The sequence below is a fragment of the Staurois parvus genome, unplaced genomic scaffold (genome assembly GCF_062004578.1).
Source record: "Staurois parvus isolate SC_StPar_1 unplaced genomic scaffold, SC_StPar_1.0 ptg000191l, whole genome shotgun sequence".
Lineage (NCBI taxonomy): Eukaryota > Metazoa > Chordata > Amphibia > Anura > Ranidae > Staurois > Staurois parvus.
Window position 1 is genome coordinate 6597045 of NW_028317987.1, and position 22884 is coordinate 6619928.

At 44.0% G+C, this 22884-nt stretch overlaps 1 protein-coding gene across 1 annotated transcript; it reads right to left on the reverse strand.

Moving 5' to 3' along the window:
• Positions 1–18099: 18099 nt before the first annotated feature.
• On the reverse strand, positions 18100–21266 carry LOC149461933 (uncharacterized). The gene is made up of 3 exons (XM_089677683.1): positions 21142–21266; positions 20117–20574; positions 18100–19624 (listed from the first exon to the last, which is right to left on the reverse strand). Exons 2-3 carry the CDS (start codon positions 20279–20281, stop codon positions 19337–19339), a joined length of 453 nt encoding a protein of 150 aa, XP_089533809.1. The 5' UTR covers positions 20282–20574; positions 21142–21266; the 3' UTR covers positions 18100–19336.
• Positions 21267–22884: the final 1618 nt, after the last annotated feature.

The window sequence follows — 22884 nt, forward strand, 5'->3', positions numbered from 1 at the left end:
CTGAATGCCGCATGTCTCCACCACTAATTAATGACCGCATGCATTTCATTCTTTATTTCCTTCTGTGAATGTAACGCCTGTTCATGCGGTATTTACTGAGCGTGTTCAGTGTTTGTGGTCAATACCGCAACACGGGATAGGAAATGGACAGTTTCAGGATGGCATGCGGTATTTAGGGGAAATGTACCGACATATCACATGTGATCTGCTTCTGTGAAGGGAGACAATGTGTGGATTTTGTGTGTGATGTCACAATCATAAATCTTACATTTTACAGATGATATTTTCTCTCATTTCCTTGATTTAGAGTGGAGATCCAATCGATATAGAATTTGAGGTGAAAGCAGAAGAAGAAGAGGCGTATGTGAGGGATGATCAGCAGTCTATGGAGGAGGATGGAATAACGGGGACATTTATAGAGGAGGACACTCCTACAGAGATCAGCACAGGTGGGTCATGAACACTAAATCCATTCCTCCACCCATACTGCTCACTGATTGGTCCAGAGTAGGGCGGGGACTGGGTGATATCAGCCTGTAATCCCCTGGTCACTTTCCTGAGCTGTGTTCCCCGTCCTGTATTCCTGGATTTCTCTCGGATAATCTTCCTTCTCTGTGCTGCAGACACAATTTATGTATCTAGACTGGATTTATGGAGGTTCTGGGGTTCAGCTGGCAGAAAAATGATGATTTTTCCTATAAGCATTGCATAATGTAGGCACCCAGGACATGTGACTGGGGTCTCCTGCCTTGTGCCTGACTCCTCCAGGGGACCTTCTCTGTTATCTGCTGGCTGTGCCGGGTGGAGGGATATGTCTGTAGTGTCTCAGACCCAAGTCACTGAGTGCAGTCTCAGGAGATGGGAGGCAGCGGTGTGGGATCTCTGCAACTTGTCTACAGTAAACAATTAATCTTCCACTGATTACTGAACACCAATATTATGAGACCTGACCCTTACACTATATAATTTATATTGTACATTACATACTCCTGACCCCTGCACTATATACTCTATGTTGTACATTACATACTCCTGACCCCTGCACTATATACTCTATGTTGTACATTACATACTCCTGACTTCTGCACTATATACTCTATGTTGTACATTACATACTCCTGACCCCTGCACTATATACTCTATGTTGTACATTACATACTCCTGACCCCTGCACTATATACTCTATGTTGTACATTACATACTCCTGACCCCTGCACTATATACTCTATGTTGTACATTACATCCTCCTGACTTCTGCACTATATACTCTACATTGTACATTACATACTCCTGACCCCTGCACTATATACTCTATGTTGTAAATTACATACTTTTGACCCCTGCACTATATACTCTGTTGTACATTACATACTCCTGACCCCTGCACTATATACTCTATGCTGTACATTACATACTCCTGACCCCTGCACTATATACTCTATGCTGTACATTACATACTCCTGACCCCTGCACTAGATACTTTGTGTTGTACATTACATACTCCTGACCCCTGCACTATATACTCTGTTGTACATTACATACTCCTGACCCCTGCACTATATACTCTATGTTGTACATTACATACTCCTGACCCCTGCACTATATACTCTGTTGTACATTACATACTCCTGACCCCTGCACTATATACTCTATGTTGTACATTACATACTCCTGACCCCTGCACTATATACTCTATGTTGTACATTACATCCCCCTGACCCCTGCACTATATACTCCATGTTGTACAGTCCATAGTCCTGACTTCTGCTCTCCCCCTCCCCCCACTGCTATATATACACATAATATGGATTCTCTTTTGTTCCCCCCATTTCCTCCCAGCTGGACATTTTATATCGGATGATGTGATTGGAGCACAGACTTTTACATGGTGATAATAATGTGATAACGTCCTCCAACTTTGGACCCTTAAACAGAAAGTGATAATGAGGGAGGAGTCAATACCCCAATGATTTTGGTCTTCAGGATCAGTCCAGTCTTCATCTTGGTTGTTCTCCCCCCATCCTCACTCTCTGACCTCTGGTGGGGCTCAGCCCCGCTGTTCTTCATGACTAAATCATGGACTAAATAAGTGCAGTACTTCTTGTGTTGGGAAGATGGCGATGAGTGATAGAGGGGGTGGGGACCCTCTTCCTATAATCCCCTCATCACTGTCCCTCCTATAAAAGACAGTTCTGGTTGTTTCCTCACTCTCTGACAAAGTCCATGAATAAAGAAATGACCTGGTAGGAGATCAGAGGAGCCATTTCCTAGTTCCCTTGAGGATGGAATTGTAAACTCCTCAGAGACCAAGCTGCCTGATGTGGGCGGAGTCCTGGTTTGGGGGAACCAATCAGCTCCTGTCTAGTAATCCTCTTTGTCTTTTAGTCCATGGCCGGGAGATGAGGAAAACCTCCGAGGATTGTCTCACTTTGTCTCCAGACTGGAAAGTAGAAGATGAGGACATCACACAGTATAGTCCAGAAGAAAACCCGGCTCCCTCCAATGTCCATCCGGCACCACCCAGTGTAGATGGACCATCGGATTCCTCTTATCCTGAGGAACCTGAGTGTGGGAAATGTTTTTCAGAGAAGTCCGATCTTTGCAGACATCAGAGATCTCACACAGGGGAAAAGCCGAATTCCTGTTCTGAGTGCGGGAAATGTTTTTCAAGTTTGTCCAGTCTATTCACACATCATAGATCTCACACCGGGGAGAAGCCATATTCCTGTCCTGAGTGTGGGAAATGTTTTTTATACAAGTCTGTTCTTTGCAGACATCAGAAAGCTCACACGGGAAAGAAGTCGTATTCCTGTTCTGTGTGCGGGAAATGTTTTTCACAGAAGTCCAATCTTTACACACATCTGAGAACTCACACGGGGGAGAAGCCGTATTCCTGTCCTGATTGTGGGAAATGTTTTTCAAATAAGTCTCATCTTCACGCACATCTGAGAACTCACACGGGGGAGAAGCCGTATTCCTGTCCTGAGTGCGAGAAATGTTTTTCACGGAAGTCCAATCTTTACACACATCAGAGATCTCACACGGGGGAGAAGCCATTTTCCTGTCCTGAGTGCGGTAAATGTTTTTCAAATAAGCCCCATCTTCACACACATCAGAGATCTCACACAGGGGAGAAGCCGTATTCCTGTTCTGAGTGTGGGAAATTTTTTTCATGGAAGTGCAATCTTTCCAGACATCAGAGATCTCACATGGGGGAGAAGCCACTTTCCTGTCCTGAGTGAGGGAAATGTTCCTCACTGAAGTCCTGTGTTCCTGTACATCAGGGATCCCACACAACCCTGGAGGTGTATTAGTGCCTTGAGTGTGGGAAATGTCTTCTAGATGAATGTTGCTGGACATCCCAGCTCTCATGTGGGCAAGAAGCACACCCTGATATACACCTCAGATATACTCCATGGCTAATCTTCATCATGGATGAAACAGTTGATAAGGAGATCAGAGGCCCCCAAAGACATGGATGAAGTGTGGGACCTGGTCGGCCATTGATGGCAGGAGAATAAAAATGGAATCCTGACCTATGAGTACATTTTGTGGTGGGAGATTTCACAAACACTTGGAGGTCTATTTAAAAAAAACATAATTTGAAGGAATGTGAGGAGCCTTCATCCAGCTGTGACAAGTTTTGGTCATGTTCTTATTTCATATGATCATTGGCGCCATCTAGTGGCCATAATGTCATTTTCATTAAACCCCCTCAGTACAGGGTACTTTCCCCCCTTCCAGCCCTGGACAATTTTCAGCTTTCTGCGCTCTCACACTTCCAATGACAATTACTCAGGAATGTAACATTGTACTATATGACATTTGTATCATTTTTCACACAAATTGCACTTTCTTTTGGTGGGATTTATTCCTCTCTGGGATTTTATTTTTATGCTATAAAAGACCAAACATTAAAATAAAACTAAAATAATGTTTTCTTAGTTTCTGTTATAAAATGTTGCAAACAAGTAACTGCTTCATTTCTTTGGTTTCTTTCTCTTGGAATTCCCTTTTCTGGTTTTCAAAGATCTATACTCTCCTTCCTAACCTCACAGCAGACCTTTGGATTGTCCTCCTCCTCCTCTCCTTCCTAACCTCAGAGCAGACCTTTGGATTGTCCTCCTCCTCTCCTTCCTAACCTCAGAGCAGACTTTTGGATTGTCCTCCTCCTCTCCTTCCTAACCTCAGAGCAGACCTTTAGATTGTCCTCTTCCTCCTCTCCTTCCTAACCTCAGAGCAGACCTTTGGATTGTCCTCCTCCTCTCCTTCCTAACCTCAGAGCAGACCTTTTGGATTGTCCTCCTCCTCCTCTCCTTCCTAACCTCAGAGCAGACCTTTGGATTGTCCTCCTCCTCCTCTCCTTCCTAACCTCAGAGCAGACCTTTGGATTGTCCTCCTCCTCTCCTTCCTAACCTCAGAGCAGACCTTTGGATTGTCCTCCTCCTCTCCTTCCTAACCTCAGAGCAGATCTTTGGATTGGCCTCCTCCCCCTTTCCTTCTTAGCCTCAGAGCAGACCTTTGGATTGTCCTCCTCCTCTCCTTCCTAACCTCAGAGCAGATCTTTGGATTGGCCTCCTCCCCCTTTCCTTCTTAGCCTCAGCGCAGATCTTTGGATTGTCCTCCTCTCCTTCCTAACCTCAGAGCAGACCTTTGGATTGGCCTCCTCCCCCTTTCCTTCTTAGCCTCAGAGCAGACCTTTGGATTGTCCTCCTCCTCTCCTTCCTAACCTCAGAGCAGATCTTTGGATTGGCCTCCTCCCCCTTTCCTTCTTAGCCTCAGCGCAGATCTTTGGATTGTCCTCCTCTCCTTCCTAACCTCAGAGCAGACCTTTGGATTATCCTCCTCCCCCTCTCCTTCCTAACCTCAGAGCAGACCTTTGGATTGTCCACCTCCTCTCCTTCCTAATCTCAGAGCAGACCTTTGGATTCTCCTCCTCCTCTTCTTCATATCCCAGACTCCAGATACGTAGGATAAGTCTCAGCCGTGGAGAGACTCTTCCAAGAATTTGCTCCTTCCTAGCAAGACCCTTAAACCTTTCAATGAGCCTCTTCTACCATCACTGTAAGCTGAGAGTCCAGCATGCAGCATTCCCACCATTCCCAGCATTCCCACCTTTACTCCTACCCCCATGAGAGCATTATGTGTCACAGCGCTGTCCTATTGTGTGTGCACAGAAATCATCACAAATACACTACAAATATGTGGAGACATTCAGAGATAAAGAGCTCGGGGCTCCAAATCCTATTCTCTGCACATCCACTGCTTCCACTTTACACCCACTTCATTGGTATTATGGGGTTTATCAATAAATGAAGGAAACTGAACCGTGTGCAAATCCATCCACAACATAAAGTGCTTTGTGCTCAAGATGCTGCTCCCTGCAGATCCACTGCTTCCACTTTACACCCACTTCATTCATCTCATCAGATTTGCTGCTATAGGAAATCATCTCAAATCCTGTGCAAATCCATGGAGATGGACAATATTGTGTGCTCAGTATAGTGTTCTCTGCAAGTCCACCGCTTCCACTTTGCATCTACTTCAATCCACTTATTTTACTCCAAAAATCCACCAAACAGTGAAAAGTTGATAAGGTGTGAAAGTGCTCCGCCTTCCAAACATGGCGGCTGTAGTGTAGCCACGCCTTCTTCCACCTCTTGTACACAAGATGGTGAGGGCGCCCCCTAGTAGTGCTTCCCCCTTACCACACCAATAGGACTCCCAGCTTTTCAGCTCCCAGAGTCAGAAACATCCTTCACACTCTCCTCATCTCCGATGGTAAAGGAACCGGATCCTCCTCGCTCACTCCTGCAAGTCTGCTGCGGGTTCTGTCAGTCTCCCTCCTAGACTCCGCCTCCAACTGCCATTCCAGAAGGAGCTCCGCCTCTAAATACACACTCAGGGAGGAGAGAAAGGAGAACCTGACATCGTGTGACACATTTTTTTTTTTTTTTAAAGATATTTTTATTTGATTTTTACAGAATATACATAACACTGACAAGGTGGTGTGATACGGCATCAAAGTAACAGTACTGATAAGGAAGTCTAATAAGTGTCATAGCTATCAAATCCACGATTAAGTGTTCAATAGTCCCATTATCTCTAATACCCAGGACTCAAGGAAGACTATGATGTACAACACAAGATGTTGGAGTTTTGTAAAAAAAAAGGACTGCTCCTTGGATGGATCCTATGATGTATGTTTTCCATTTGAGAAGATAGAAAGACTCCTTTGAAGATGTCGGAGAAATGAGTAGATCGAGTCTGTCAAGATGTAAAAGAGAGTTGAGCTCTTTTCTGATGTCGGATAGAGTCGGAGGGGAGTTGGAGATCCATTTACGAAGAACATCTCGTCTCGCTATTAGCAGGAATGTGGACATCCAGGGTTTGTTATTCTTGAAAGTGGATGATTGGGAAGAGAAAAGACCAATAACTGGTTGATCCAGGTATCCAAAAAGAAGAGGTAGTGGGTGGATTGGAAGTTGAAACGATGTGATTCTTGATATGAAAGTGACCACTTGCTTCCAGAATGTGGAAATCATAGGACAGAGCCATAGTCTATGGTGTAGAGAAGGTTTTTGCTGACCACACAGAGGACAGATAGACTGAGCCAAACCATTTCGTGAGTATTGACAGGGCATGTAGGCACCGTGCAGGAGTTTGAGTTGTTCCTGCCAAAATTTGTTGTGGTTGAAAGCGCATGTGGAGTTGAAGCCTGATAGCAAGTGATCTGATGTAAAAGAGTTGTTAAAATCTTTGACCCAAGATTTTGCAGCAGTGTATGACTTGAAGGGTTTGGCATATAGTAGGTTCAGAGGTCCATATATGGATGAAATTTTATAATTTCGAGAGTTTGTCATTACATCCAGAAATGTCGTACAGAATCTATTAGATTTGATAGGTGCAATGGAGTTGACATAGTTCCTTACTTGGAGGATATAGAAGAAGTGATGAGCTGGTAGTTCATATGTTTGTAGAATTTCGTTGAGAGGTTTTGGAGAGCCCATAGAAGTGTCGTATAGGTGATGTATCAGGGTTACATTTTTGTTTGACCACATTTCGTAAGTATCATAGGATTGCGGAGGAGAGAAAGAGGGGTTATGCTGGATAGGGAGAAAGCGATACAGCCACGGTGAGACCCCCAGTTTTCGCCTTACCTCCCTCCATGCAATAAGGGTGTCGCGGATGAGTGAGTTATGTTTTAAGTGTGGTGGAAGAGAGTTGACATTACTGTGTAATAGGGCTGCAGGGTCATAGGGATGAGCTATCGCAGAATCAATATGGTAATCGGAGTAATTGGAGGAATGAGTGAGCCAGTCTAAACCAACACGTAGGATGCATGAGAGATTGTAGACCCGTATATTTGGGGGGCCTGAGCCTCCTTCACTGCGGGGTACAAATAATTTGGTAAGCGCTATATGGGGACGTTTGGCCTTCCATAAAAATTTTGAGAGAGCCCGATGTAATTTGGTTATGTCGCTGTGTTTGAGGAGGAGAGGAATGGTCTGTAGTGGATAGAGAAGTTTTGGGAAGCTTACCATCTTAAAAAGATGCGATCTGCCCAAAAGTGAGAGCGGTAGGTCCTTCCACATTTCCAGTTCCCCAGTGATCTTAGCAATCATTGGCGTATAATTTAGCGTGTATAGAGAGGAAGCTAATTTCCCTATTTTTATGCCTAGATATGTGATATGTTTATGTGCAATTTTAAAGACTGAGTATTGAGTCCAGAGCGGAGTCCGTGATTGGCATAGTGGAAGCACCTCACTTTTAGAAAAGTTTATTTGGAGTCCCGAAAAAAACAGCCAGAAGGAGGAGAAGACACGCTGTATGTATGGCAGGTCCAAGGATGGGTTAGAGGTGAAGATTAAAATATCATCTGTGAATAAAGCAAGTCTCAGCTCCTGTTGGTTAATTGTGATACCATGAAGTTCAGATTGAAATAATAGGAAGCGTGCTAATGGTTCCAGGGCCAGGTTGAAAAGTAGGGGGGATAAAGGACATCCCTGTCTAGTGCCCTTGTGCAACTGAATCGGGTTAGATGTGAGGCCAGCCGTTACCACCTGAGCTGTTGGGGATGAATACATTGCTTGGATCAGATGCATAATAGAGCCCTCAAATCCAAACCGCTGTAGTGTCAAGAAAAGCTATTCGAAATTTACATTGTTGAATGCCTTCTCAGCGTCCAATGAGACAATTGCTGTATCCAGAGATGTAACACTAGAGGCTTGGTTTAGAACCGACAACACTTTGCCGATATTTGATGTTGCCGATCGACCCGGTATAAAACCCGCTTGTGAGGAATGTATGAGATTGGGTAGTGTAGTTGCAAGTCGTGAAGCAATAATTTTTGACAGGAGTTTTGCGTCTAGGTTCAATAAAGAAATCGTCCGATATGATCCGGGGTCCGATGGATCTTTGTCTTTTTTGGCAATCAGTTTTATGTGTGCTTGAGATCCGGAGGGTAAATAGCTCCCCCCCCCTGAATTGATTGAAACACCGATTGCAAGGTGGGGGAAAGGGTTTTGGCCATAAGTTTATAAAATTCGGCTGTGTAGCCATCAGGTCCGGGAACTTTGCCATTTGTGAGAGTTTTAATGGCTAAAGAGATGTCCGATTGAGTAATGGGGGCATTTAGAGTTTGAAGTGTCATTGTGTCTAAATGAGGTAAGGAGATTTGATCCAGAAAGGAGGTGGCCCTAGCAGTATCTATAGGGTCTGGGCCATAAAGATTTTGATAAAATTTTTCCAGTATAGAAATAATATCTGAAGGGTCACTTTTTAATTGCCTCTGTGTGTCTTTCAGAGATGTACAGAGGGTGGGAGTGTACGGTTTTTTGCATAGTCTTGCTAGCAGTTTGCCCGGCTTATTGCCAAATTTATGGAATTGAAGGTCACTATAGGATTGTCATGTAGCTTCTTGAGCTGCTGCCCATGTATCAAAGCGTTGTTTGGCCTCCGTCCAAGCTTTCCTATGATCAGGAGAGTTGAGACTTGCCAAATCCTTTTGATCTTGTCTTAGACTAGCACTTGCTTCTGTATAATTTCGAAGTAGGTTTTTCTTGTACGTTGCAGCAAATGCAATAATTCTGCCTCGTAACACAGCCTTGCCCGTCTCCCAGAATAGATTGGGGTTATCTCGGTGCTCTGCATTAGTATCACAATACTCGTTCCAGGCGGTGTTCAGTACCCGAAGCGAATCCTGATCATTTGCTAAATATGAAGGGAAGCGCCATGTGGCTGTATGGAGTGGAGGTTGTAGTGTCTGGACTGATAGAGAGATCGGGGAATGATCAGAGATTGCTATGTCATGTATAGTAGATTCTGTAACGTTGTTTAATAAGACGGGATTGACAAAGAAATAGTCAATTCTGGACAAGGGATGATGAACAGTAGAAAAGAAAGTAAATTCTCTTCCTTCTGGATGACTCAGACGCCATACGTCTGTGAGTTGTAGTGCCTCTGTAAAGTTTTTTAATAACGTGTGTTGGGGGGGTGTTGGGGGAGATAGGTGAATTGAGGTGGAAGATTTGAGTTGATCTTCCTGTGTATTCATACATAGATTAAAGTCACCTCCCATCACGAGCGGGAGGTGCAAGAGGTTCCCTATTCTAGAGGATATGTCTTGAAAGAAGGGCTTAGGTGAAGAGTTTGGGGCATATATGTTGACGAACGCTAAGGAGGAGGCTCCCAACTTGACATGCGCCGCCACATATCGTCCCTCATCATCCGCAGCTAGTGTTAGAATGTCTGGAGTAAGACGCTTATGTATAAGAATGATTACTGCCGCTTTACCTCTCTGCAAGGGAGATCCCAATACTTGACCCACCCATAGTTTATTGAGACGTGAAAAGTCTGATTGTGTCAGATGTGTTTCTTGCAGAAATGCGATGTCCGTTTTCAATCGCTTAAGATGGCGAAGAATGGCCATACGCTTGTGGGGGGATCTTAGGCCCTTAACGTTCCACGATATTATACGGGTCATGGAGGCTCGGGTATGTAAGTGTTCAGAGGTGAATTAAAAGCAATGCTACTTGGTGTCAACTCTCTTAGGGTATCGCTATATGTCCTAATCTCTCGTGTTGTAGATGAAGGAGGCTCCAGAAGGTCCCCGGGTAAGCAGAAAATAGAAATAAAGATAAGAAGGGAGGAAAGAGAAGAGAGAGGATGGAAAGATACACATCTCGTTATGACCCAACAGGGGTCCAGCAAAAATACAATATATATAATAAACTGCCTAGGCATGAAGGACTTCACATTATTCCGCATGTTAGCTCCTATCCTCGCCCGCGTTACCGGAAGTGATAGGGTGTGCATTCTGCACCAAGAGGCTGCATGAACCAATACAATAATAATATTAGTGGCAAGTGAATAAACCCGATGGTTGCCTGGACCATCTTTGAAGGAGGGGCAGCTCGTCCTGGCCTCAACCTCAGTATCGCAGGCAAGGAAATGCGCCAAGACGCAGCCGCAACAGTAACATGAAATGGCTAAAGGCAAACATGGCAACAAAGCCTAATTATTTCCTAGCTTAGCCTCAAATTAGGAGCAAAAGAAGGCTCAAGAGAACATTAACCTGGGGGACAAATTGTGAGCAGGTGCCTAGGTGACGGGAGCATCAGCTCTCAGGGTGGTCTTTGTTTTGCTGAGGTAAAATTGACCCGTTGGCGTTTTGGCGGTTCCTTTCTTGGGCTACACTGATCTCTCGGGGTGGGATCTCGTGAACGCTGTGATAGTGGAGGGCCAGCAACATCGGATAGATTATTATGTTGAAGGAATAGAAGGGCTTCCTCTGGATGTGCAAATGATTTAGGTTCTCCTGTAGGTGTGGTGAAGCGGAGTGTAGCAGGATACGCTAAGGTAAATTTGATCCCTTTTTGGAATAATATGCTGCAAATCTGTTGAAACGATTTTCTCTTACGAGATGCTTCTTGAGAATAATCTGCAATAATAATCTGAGTTGTGAAAGGAATTGAGTATGGCCGACCGGTCAGCGTAATTGAGATATTTGACTATTGTCGAACGGGGTGTGCGTCTGTCGTTGGAGGGTGCGCCCAAACGATGTGCCCGTTCAACCTGGCATGGAGTCGTGATACCTAAGGCTGCAGGTATGCATTTAGAGCAGATATCAGACAATGAATCTGAATTGTAGGATTCTGGGAGGCCTATGACACGCAGGTTATTCCTGTGAGAGCGGTTTTCTAGGTCATCTAGTTTGTCCATTATGGTTTGTTGCGCCCGCTTTGAATGTGTGGCCCCCGCCTGTATCGCTTGGACCTCATCCTCCAGATCAGAGATGCGCTGCTCCGTGTCAGTTATGCACTTAACATTTTCTCCCAGGTCCCCTCTCAGTTGTTCCCATGCCCTGCGTAACGGCCCTGTCTACTGCCTCTGTGATGGTAGGTAGCAATAGTGAGGCCACCGCCTGTGCAATTTTTTCATATTGGTCCATAGGACCACTGGTATCAGCCTGCCCTGGTGGAGAGGTGTGTGACAGTTGTGAGACCCCCCTACTTGCTTCTGGGTCTGCTGCAGGCTCAGTTTCCATGCCTGCCAGTCTGGCATCCGTGCTGTCGTCCCTGTTGCAGCTAATGCTGATGCCGCTGCTGCACTGATCATGTGCGGCGGCCATCTTGGCTGCAAGAGGGGGAGAGATGTTCCCCAGTGACCGAGCCGCGGGATCAGGGCCGGGTGCCGCCAGCCGCAGATATCTATCCATACGGGATCAGATGGGGGAGACTTAGAGGCACTCCCGTGCCTGACAGGTAGGTCCCTCGGTGCAGGGGGAGGTATTTATAAGCCGGTGTGTCCGGAGCCGCGGGATCTGTCCCCTAGCTCATGCTGCGCCGGAACCGGAAGTAGATTTTTTTAATTTAAATCTGATTTTTTTAAATAAAATGCTTTTTGAGAAAAATATATTACCATCCAAAGGTTATTCCATCATGAAATAAAGATTCGTTTTTTAATTATGTAGAATAAGGCTGTATATGTTTAATATTTTTGGTAAATAAATTCCATGAATCCATTCACAATGTCACGCTCTCCAGAGGTTTCTGGTACATAAATTCCATGAATCCATTCACAATGTCACGCTCTCCAGAGGTTTCTGGTACATAAATTCCATGAATCCATTCACAATGTCACGCTCTCCAGAGGTTTCTGGTACATAAATTCCATGAATCCATTCACAATGTCACGCTCTCCAGAGGTTTCTGGTACATAAATTCCATGAATCCATTCACAATGTCACGCTCTCCAGAGGTTTCTGGTACATAAATTCCATGAATCCATTCACAATGTCGCGCTCTCCAGAGGTTTCTGGTACATAAATCCCATGAATCCATTCACAATGTCACGCTCTCCAGAGGTTTCTGGTACATAAATCCCATGAATCCATTCACAATGTCACGCTCTCCAGAGGTTTCTGGTACATAAATCCCATGAATCCATTCACAATGTCACGCTCTCCAGAGGTTTCTGGTACATAAATTCCATGAATCCATTCACAATGTCACGCTCTCCAGAGGTTTCTGGTACATAAATCCCATGAATCCATTCACAATGTCACGCTCTCCAGAGGTTTCTGGTACATAAATCCCATGAATCCATTCACAATGTCACGCTCTCCAGAGGTTTCTGGTACATAAATTCCATGAATCCATTCACAATGTCACGCTCTCCAGAGGTTTCTGGTACATAAATTCCATGAATCCATTCACAATGTCACGCTCTCCAGAGGTTTCTGGTACATAAATTCCATGAATCCATTCACAATGTCGCGCTCTCCAGAGGTTTCTGTAAGATTATTGGGCAGTTTCTCTGCCTACAAGATATTATCACAGATGTTGGTTTACTTTTGCAGTTCTCAAAACTGAATTTGACTCAGCGGAGATCACATGCCTCTTCTTCACAGCAAAAATGTTATAACAGGAACAGAGTTAAGAAAAAGACCTTCATCCTAACTTCTACAAACCGATGAATACAGAATCAACCCCTTCACTGCCAAGGTGCAAGAAGTTCAGTGAATAGAATAGAAACAATATTTTTCTGATTGTTTGGAGTGGAATAGATCTGCACAAGAAGAAAGTGAAACTAAGTGCGAGGAGGAAGGGGCCGACAGTGTGAGGAGGGAGGGGCCGACAGTGTGAGGAGGGAGGGGCCGACAGTGCGAGGGGGAAGGGGCCGACAGTGCGAGGGGGGAGGGGCCGACAGTGCGAGGAGGGAGGGGCCGACAGTGCGAGGAGGAAGGGGCCGACAGTTCGAGGAGGAAGGGGCCGACAGTGTGAGGAGGAAGGGGCCGACAGTATGAGGAGGGAGGGGCCGACAGTGTGAGGAGGGAGGGGCTGACAGTCTAAGTTTCTTAAAATATATATATTTTGTTTAGCCAATTTAGTTAACAAACATGGATGTTTAAGCGAATAACAGATGCTGGAATGTTGTTGTTTCAGTTGAATAAATCTATTTACATTGTTATTATAAAGGTAATGATTATTTTTCTCCTTCCTAATTACAACAGAAAAGTTGTCCAAATAAGAATGATGAACCTATTAAACTGGGGATAAAAAAACTAATATGAAAAGTTGTTATTCTAAAAATCTTCATCTACTTGTATATTAAAGTTATACCAGCAAGAATTAGTCTTTATGTAGAAAACTAGGATTTAAATCGTGATTTAAATCAGTTTGATTTAAATCAAATCCACCCTGATTCAAACCCATAGCCCATCTTGAAAACGGGATGCTGCATATTGTGTCTATGTTCGGACTGTAATCCATATTTGTATGTACAGTGGGGATGGAAAGTTTGGGCACCCCAGCTAAAAATTTGTATTAATGTGCATAAAGAAGCCAAGGAAAGATGGAAAAATCTCCAAAAGGCATCAAATTACAGATTAGACATTCTTATAATATGTCAACAAAAGTTAGATTTTATTTCCATCATTTACACTTTCAAAATAACAGAAAACAAAAAAATGGCGTCTGCAAAAGTTTGGGCCCCCTGCAGAATTTATAGCATGCACTGCCCCCTTTGCCAAGCTGAGACCTGCCAGTGTCATGGATTGTTCTCAATCATCGTCTGGGAAGACCAGGTGATGTCAATCTCAAAGGTTTTAAATGCCCAGACTCATCTGACCTTGCCCCAACAATCAGCACCATGGGTTGTCTAGAAAACTGAAACTGAAAATAGTTGACGCTCACAAAGCTGGAGAAGGCTATAAGAAGATAGCAAAGCGTTTTCAGATGTCAATATCCTCTGTTCGGAATGTAATTAAGAAATGGCAGTCATCAGGAACAGTGGAAGTTAAAGCAAGATCTGGAAGACCAAGAAAAATATCAGACAGAACAGCTCGCAGGACTGGGAGAAAAACAATTCAAAACCCATGTTTGACTGCACGATCCCTCCAGAAAGATCTGGCAGACACTGGAGTTGTGGTACACTATAAAGAGATACTTGTACAAATATGGTCTTCATGGAAGAGTCATCAGGAGAAAACCTCTTCTACGTCCTCACCACAAAAATCATTCTTTGAACTTTGCAAATGAACATATAGACAAGCCTGATGCATTTTGGAAACAAGTTCTGTGGACCGATGAGGTTAAAATTGAACTTTTTGGTCGGAATGAGCAAAGGTACGTTTGGAGAAGAAGGGGCACAGAATTTAATGAAAAGAACCTCTGTCCAACTGTTAAGCATGGGGTTGGATCAATCATGCTTTGGGGTTGTGTTGCAGCCAGTGGCACAGGGAACATCTCACGAGTAGAAGGAAAAATGGATTCAATAAAATTTCAGCAAATTTTGGATGGTAACTTGATGCCATCTGTGAAAAAGCTGAAGTTAAAGAGAGGATGGCTTCTACAAATGGATAATGATCCTAAACACACCTCGAAATCCACGGGGGATTACATCAAGAGGCGTAAACTGAAGGTTTTGCCATGGCCTTCACAATCTCCTGACCTCAACATCATTGAAAATCTATGGATAGACCTTAAAAGAGCAGTGCGTGACAGACAGCCCAGAAATCTCAAAGAACTGGAAGACTTTTGTAAGGAAGAATGGGCAAAGATACCCCAAACAAGAATTGAAAGACTCTTGGCTGGCTACAAAAAGCGTTTACAAGCTGTGATACTTGCCAAAGGGGGCAGTACAAGATATAAACTCTGCAGGGGGCCCAAACTTTTGCAGACGCCATTTTTTTGTTTTCTGTTATTTTGAAAGTGTAAATGATGGAAATAAAATCTAACTTTTGTTGACATATTATAAGAATGTCTAATCTGTAATTTGATGCCTTTTGGAGATTTTTCCATCTTTCCTTGGCTTCTTTATGCACATTAATACACATTTTTAGCTGGGGTGCCCAAACTTTCCATCCCCACTGTACATTGATCTGCCTTAACTTTCCCAATAACATTATTTAAAAAAAAAAAAAAGACCTTAAAACTTGTATTGATGAGAAAACTCCAAAATAGAAAGTCCTTCCAACTCTTACATAAACTCAAAAATGTGTTTATTAATAATATTGCATACAATTAGAAATAAAATACTGGAATTCAGAATGTTTAGATAATGTCCAAAAATATAGTTATGTTCTTGAGAAAAAAATTGTATGTAAAATTGTTTGTGTGAATCTGTAGTCTCCTCAGCCCAGCTTCTAAAAAGTGTGCCACCAAAAAGTCTTTGTTCTGCTCTATAAAGGAGCAATTCAGCCCCCACCTTCTCCTAAAAGTTGGCTGGTTTTCCTCTCTGGTTCTTATAGTCCCACAATAATATCTGGTGACAGATGTATAGAACAAACCTTCAGTCTTCTCCCCTCCCCTAGGAGGGAGTCTGAAAATGAATCCCTGGGACCTCTAATCAAACCTTCACTGACATTCCATCAGTCAGGGGGGATGGGATGTGTTACACATATATACTATACATATATATATATATATATATTCTCCCAAAAGTAATCTTAATATAAAAGTTATATCATATAGAAATATCCTAATCAAGAAATATTACAGTATAAAATGTGTATGCTTACCATGTATGAAATAGATTCTTACAATTCTCCTATTAGTGAAACTTTAGCTCCTCCCCACAGAGATGGGGGAGGGAAGCCAGCTAACCAATTCATGACTAATTACTACCACATGTTACTAGAATGTAGAGAACAAACCCAAGATATATATCCATATACATATGTATTCACATAGACTAACAATAGTCTGTTTATCTCACTTTTCCAAATCTAGAAAAATTGAAATATAATAAATCAATTATTTTATTAAGATCCAACACATTCATACATATGTTAGTAATGATATTAGGTTATGGAAGGCTTCTAACAGGAACATTTCCCTCACTCAGGACAGGAAAGTGGCTTCTTTCCCGTGTGAGACCTCTGATGTGTGTAAAGACTGGACTTCTTCAAAAAACATTTCCTGCAATCAAGACAGGAAAATGGCTTTTCAACCACATGAGACTTCTGATGTCTGACAAGTTTTGATTTTTCTGCAAAACATTTCCCACACTCCGAACAGGAATATGGCTTCTCCCCCGTGTGAGATCTCTGATGTGAGTAAAAACTGGACTTCTGTGAAAAACATTTCCCGCACTCAGGGCAGGAATACGGCTTCTCCCCTGTGTGATATCTTTGATGTGTGTTAAGACTGGACTTCTGTGAAAAACATTTCCCGCACTCAGAACAGGAATACGGCTTCTCCCCCATGTGAGATCTTTGATGTCTGTAAAGATCAGATGTCTGTGAAAAACATTTCCCACAATCAGAACAGAAATATGGCTTCTCCCCTGTGTGAGATCTCTGATGTATGTACAGATTGGACTTATCTGAAAAACATTTCCTGCACTCAGAACAGGAATATGACTTCTCCCCTGTGTGAGATTTCTGGTGTTTCTGAAGACTGGACTTCACTGAAAAACATTTCCCGCATTCAGGACACGAATATGGCATTTCCCCCATGTGACATCTCTGATGTTTCTGAAGATTGGCCTTCGCTGAAAAACATACCCCGCACTCAGGACAGGAATACGGCTTTTCCCCTGTGTGAGACCTCTGATGTATGGAAAGACGGGACTTGCATGAAAAACATTTCCCGCACTCAGAACAGGAATACGGCTTCTCCACCGTGTGAGATCTCTGATGTGTGTAAAGATAGTACCTAGTTGAAAAACATTTCCCACACTCAGGACAGGAATACAGCTTCTCTCCCGTGTGAGATCTCTGATGTGCGTAAAGATAGTACTTAGTTGAAAAACATTTCCCACACTCAGGACAGGAATACGGCTTCTCCCCCGTGTGAGATCTCTGATGTGTGTGAAGACCGTATTTCTGTGAAAAACATTTCCCGCACTGAGGACAGGAATATGGCTTCTCCCCCGTGTGAGATCTCTGATGCCTATTAAGACCAAATTTATAACGGAAACATTTCCCACACTCAGGACAGGAATACAGCTTCTCTCCCGTGTGAGATCTCTGATGTGCGTAAAGATAGTACTTAGTTGAAAAACATTTCCCACACTCAGGACAGGAATACGGCTTCTCCCCCGTGTGAGATCTCTGATGTGTGTGAAGACCGTATTTCTGTGAAAAACATTTCCCGCACTCAGGACAGGAATATGGTTTCTCCCCCGTGTGAGATCTCTGATGTGCGTAAAGATAGTACTTAGTTGAAAAACATTTCCCACACTCAGGACAGGAATACGGCTTCTCCCCCGTGTGAGATCTCTGATGTGTGTGAAGACCGTATTTCTGTGAAAAACATTTCCCGCACTCAGGACAGGAATATGGCTTCTCCCCCGTGTGAGATCTCTGATGCCTATTAAGACCAAATTTATAACGGAAACATTTCCCACACTCAGTACAGGAGAACTTCTTCCCTGTTGGAAGGCCGGCCCGGTCCCGCACAGTCTGAGGTTCCTCAGGATACGAGGAATCCGATGGTCCATCTACACTGGGTGGTGCCGGATGGACATTGGAGGGAGCCGGGTTTTCTCCTGGACTATACTGTGTGATGTCCTCATCTTCTACTTTCCAGTCTGGAGACAAAGTGAGACAATCCTCGGAGGTTTTCCTCATCTCCCGGCCATGGACTAAAATACAAAGACAAAGAGGATTACTAGACAGGAGCTGATTGGTTCCCCCAAACCAGGACTCCGCCCACATCAGGCAGCTTGGGCTCTGAGGAGCTTACAATTCCACCCTCAAGGGAACTAGGAAATGGCTCCTCTGATCTCCTACCAGGTCATTTCCTTATTCATGGACCTTAGTCAGAGAGTGAGGAAACAACCAGAACTGTCTTTTATAGGAGGGACAGTGATGAAGGGATTATAGGACGAGGGTCCCCACCCCCTCTATCACTCATCGCCATCTTCCCAACACCAGAAAAACTGCACTTCCTTATTTACTCCATGATTTAGTCATGAAGAACAGCGGGGCTGAGCCCCACCAGAGGTCAGAGAGTGAGGATGGGGGGAGAACAACCAAGATGAAGACTGGACTGATCCTGAAGACCACCATCATTGGGGTATTGACTCCTCCCTCATTATCACTTTCTGTTTAAGGGTCCAAAGTTGGAGGATGTTATCACATTATTATCACCATGTAAAAGTCTGTGCTCCAATCACATCATCCGATATAAAATGTCAAGCTGGGAGGAAATGGGGGAACAAAAGAGAATACATATTATGTGTATATATAGCAGTGGGGGGAGGGGGAGAGCAGAAGTCAGGAGTGTGGAATGTACAACACAGAGTATATAGTGCAGGGGTCAGGAGTATGTAATGTACAACATAGAGTATATAGTGCAGGGGTCAGGAGTATGTAATGTACAACATAGAGTATATAGTGCAGGGGTCAGGAGTATGTAATGTACAACATAGAGTATATAGTGCAGGGGTCAGGAGTATGTAATGTACAACATAGAGTATATAGTGCAGGGGTCAGGAGTATGTAATGTATAACATAGAGTATATAGTGCAGGGGTCAGGAGTATGGAATGTACAAAATAAATTATACAGTGTAAAGGTCAGGCCTCATAATATTGGTATTCAGCAAGCAGTGGTGCCTAGATGTCCACATGAGACAAGCTGCAGAGGTCCTACACCGCTGTCTCCCATCTCCTGAGACCCAATCCATTGTTTCTATGTGTTTATCAGATGATGGGGGATCTAGGTGGATCCTCCGTACTGCTCTCTCCTTTACAATAAAGTCTCCTCTTACCCGGTGATGTGAGGGGCGGCTGATTGTCCATCATGACGTCCTTGTAGAGATCCTTGTGTCCTTCTAAATACTCCCACTCCTCCATGGAGAAATAGACAGTGACACCCTGACACCTTATAGGAACCTGACACACACAATGATACAGTCACCATCCAGACACATCCCTTGTCTGTTACTGGAGAATGTCCCAGAATTCCCGGCACCGCTCACCTCTCCTGTCAGCAGCTCCATCATCTTCTTGGTGACTTCTAGAATCTTCTGTGTCTTCTGTCTTGTAGGGATCAGGGATGGAGGTGGGGGGATGGTGATGGGATTCTGGATTCTCGAGGATCTTGTGGTCATACGATGAGATCTCCTTCTGGTGTCATTGTCGGTAGATTTCTTCATGACTCCTGTACAGTTCTGTGTAATACAAAGATAAATCTCACTCTCCCATAATCCCTCACTTCTATGGTCAGCTCTAGATTTATTCTCCAGGGATTGGCCACAATGTGCCGACTCAGCAAAGGACAGACATCTCCATCCAATGATATGATGACAATGGGGTCAGATTTATAGCTCCTTCTAGAAGTCATATAATAGAGTCACTAATGGTTTACTAGTAAGGCTCACTGACCCACCAGGAAATGTCACCCATGGATTTAGTGGTCGGTGGGCGTGGCATGCTGGTAATCATGGGTCTCACTGATTGGACTAAAGCTGAGATTGTTCTCTTCTATAACCGATGCCGCCATCTTGTGCTATAACCAAATCTCATAGAGTCCGGACACTTTATGTATTCATAGTACTTGTGTGGATGTCGTTATTGATTACAGAACATCAGAAGACTTCAAGTGACTCTGAATACCTCCCAGTGTACAGCCGAGTCAGATTTAACCCCTTCATTACACTCACCTCTCCAGTCAGCAGGCTGAGGATCTCCAGGGTGAGCTTCAATATCGTCTCATTCCGGGGAAATTCCTTCCTTACAATCTTCACAAAACCCAAAGTCTGCTGATTGTCCATCATGACGTCCTTGTAGAGGTCCTTGTGTCCTTCTAAATACTCCCACTCCTCCATGGAGAAATAGACAGTGACACCCTGACACCTTATAGGAACCTGACACACACAATGATACAGTCACCATCCAGACACATCCCTTGTCTGTTACTGGAGAATGTCCCAGAATTCCCGGCACCGCTCACCTCTCCTGTCAGCAGGTGGACCATCATGGTGGTCAGTTCCAGAATCTTCTGCTCTTTCTCCCTCTCAGGTATCAGAGAATGAGATGGAGGCACCATGGTGAGGTTCTGGGTTCTGCTCCATCCTCCTGAGATTGGCTCCCCACTAGACTTCTTCTTTACAACATAATCCTACAGATCAGGAGAAAAATAAAACAATATCAACCACCTGACATCATCTAAATGTGTGCAAAAATAAAATGGTCTATTGACCAGAATAGACAAGAGTGATGTCATGTGACCTCCCAGAATCCTCCTCACCTCTCCGGTCAGGTCTGTGTTTTATTAATAGAGATGAGAGTGATGTCATGTGACCTCCCAGAATCCTCCTCACCTCTCCGGTCAGGTCTGTGTTTTATTAATAGAGATGAGAGTGATGTCATGTGACCTCCCAGAATCCTCCTCACCTCTCCGGTCAGGTCTGTGTTTTATTAATAGAGATGAGAGTGACGTCATGTGACCTCCCAGAATCCTCCTCACCTCTCCGGTCAGGTCTGTGTTTTATTAATAGAGATAGAAGTGATGTCATGTGACCTCCCAGAATCCTCCTCACCTCTCCGGTCTAGTCTGTGTTTTATTAATAGAGATAAGAGTGATGTCATGTGACCTCCCAGAATCCTCCTCACCTCTCTGGTCAGGTCTGTGTTTTATTAATAGAGATAAGAGTGATGTCATGTGACCTCCCAGAATCCTCCTCACCTCTCCGGTCAGCAGGTAGATGATCTCCAGGGTGAGGTTTAGTATCTTCTCAGTCATGTGACTCCGGTCCTCCTCCATCCTCATTGGTGCCATCATGTGATCTATACAGGTCTCCTTGTAGACGGATAACTTTGGGAAATGAAAGTAAGAATGATTTGGATGGTATTGGTCACACAATAATAGGATGTGGATGTGAGGGGGGAATAGGAGGGTTGATGGACATTGAAGGACTACTCCCCCCATGGGAACACATTTTGTTTGGACTGTTTAGTGTTTACTACAATTTTGAGGTCCGGGGCCCCTTTTCTCTGTTGGGTTTGTTTGGTCTCTGAACTGGTTTTGATGAGTATTAGATCTGCAGACAAGGAATGATAAATCTGACCCTTCCTATGACTAGTTTGCTCTGAGGCAGTGCTGTGAGGTCAATGTCGGCTCATCATGCAGGGATGGTCACTTTACATCACCCGACGCCCGGGACATGTAGTTCTGGGGGCCGGGCAAGTATTGTGTTTAATCTTTATCCCTGCTGAGGGCAAGCCGCAGGGCTCTCCTTTCAGGTGCCAGCCTCTGCCACCCCGTGTGTGTGAACCTCTCCTGTACCTGCTATGCTTCCCCGGCTCTGCTTGCCCATCTGTGGGCACAGTTCAGCGGGTGTCGGAGGGTAGAGGGGATGGAGGAGAGCGGACACGTTCACTCCCTTCTTGTCCTGACCCAGAAGTGACGTTATGACAGATTTCCCGACCATCGAGGCTGGCAAAGAATGTAATGCGGTTCGATGTGCACTACATTACATCCAATGGAGTACAGAGGAGACATTGGGGGTCTTTTAGACCCTGGATGTCTCAATAAAGAGAACCTGTCATCAAACGTCATCTCATAGAGGACTTTGTCCCCTTAAGTAAAAATGTTTTTTTTAAATGCAAAGAATTAAAGTTATAACCAAGTACATAACTCCTCCCTTTAAAAAATTTTAAGGCCCCCCCCTCCCCCACATATATGCACGCCCAAATGTAAGAGCACACGCTGGAGCGCCTACACGTGATAACATTGATTGTGATACACGTTACATATCGCCGGTCACACCAGAATGAGAGGATAATTCTAGGAGCAGACCTCCTCCGTACTCCATACTGATGACCTAGAAGGGGCTATAAATGTGTCCCCTATAGATAATACCGGGGACTAAAGGTTGTCACCATTTCAGCACACACAACTTAAGGTTTGACATGTTGGATATCTATTTACTCGCTGCAACCTGGGCTTTTATATTTTTACACATAAATGGGTCATTTACTGCTTTTTATGCCCTGAAATCAGCTTAAGAGTATTTTTTACTGACATTTGGCATTTCATAGACTTTGTGATAATATTTTGTGACATAAAAATTAGAACTGCCACTATTTTATTCTCTAAAGTCTCTACTTTCAGAAAATTGATATTTTGGGGGTTTTGTGTCATCTTCAGGATAAAATGATTTTTTAAATGTGCAAAAAATGCCAAAATGGCTCTGGGAGTGAAAGGGAGAAAGGATAAACAGGACACTCCCCTTTCCTGAGGAGCAGCCAATCAGTTCTCATTACACTGCAAGGAATCTCCCCTCCCTGCTAGTCCCCGGGTGCGGTGCAGGAGACAGGCGGGGGAGGGGAGGAGGAGATAAACAGAACAATGTTACACATATTAAATGTTTTAGTCCCTATAAAGCTCCTTTCATTTTTGAAACCCCAGATATTCCTAAAAGAGCCT

Bases quoted from the DNA above. Each gene is read 5' to 3' on its own strand.
- LOC149461933 (XM_089677683.1), bottom strand. From the start codon at position 20,281: ATGGAGGAGTGGGAGTATTTAGAAGGACACAAGGACCTCTACAAGGAC. The intron at 19,625-20,116 runs GTGAGTGTAATG...TGTATTACACAG, and splicing joins TCAGCCTGCTGACTGGAGAG to AACTGTACAGGAGTCATGAA.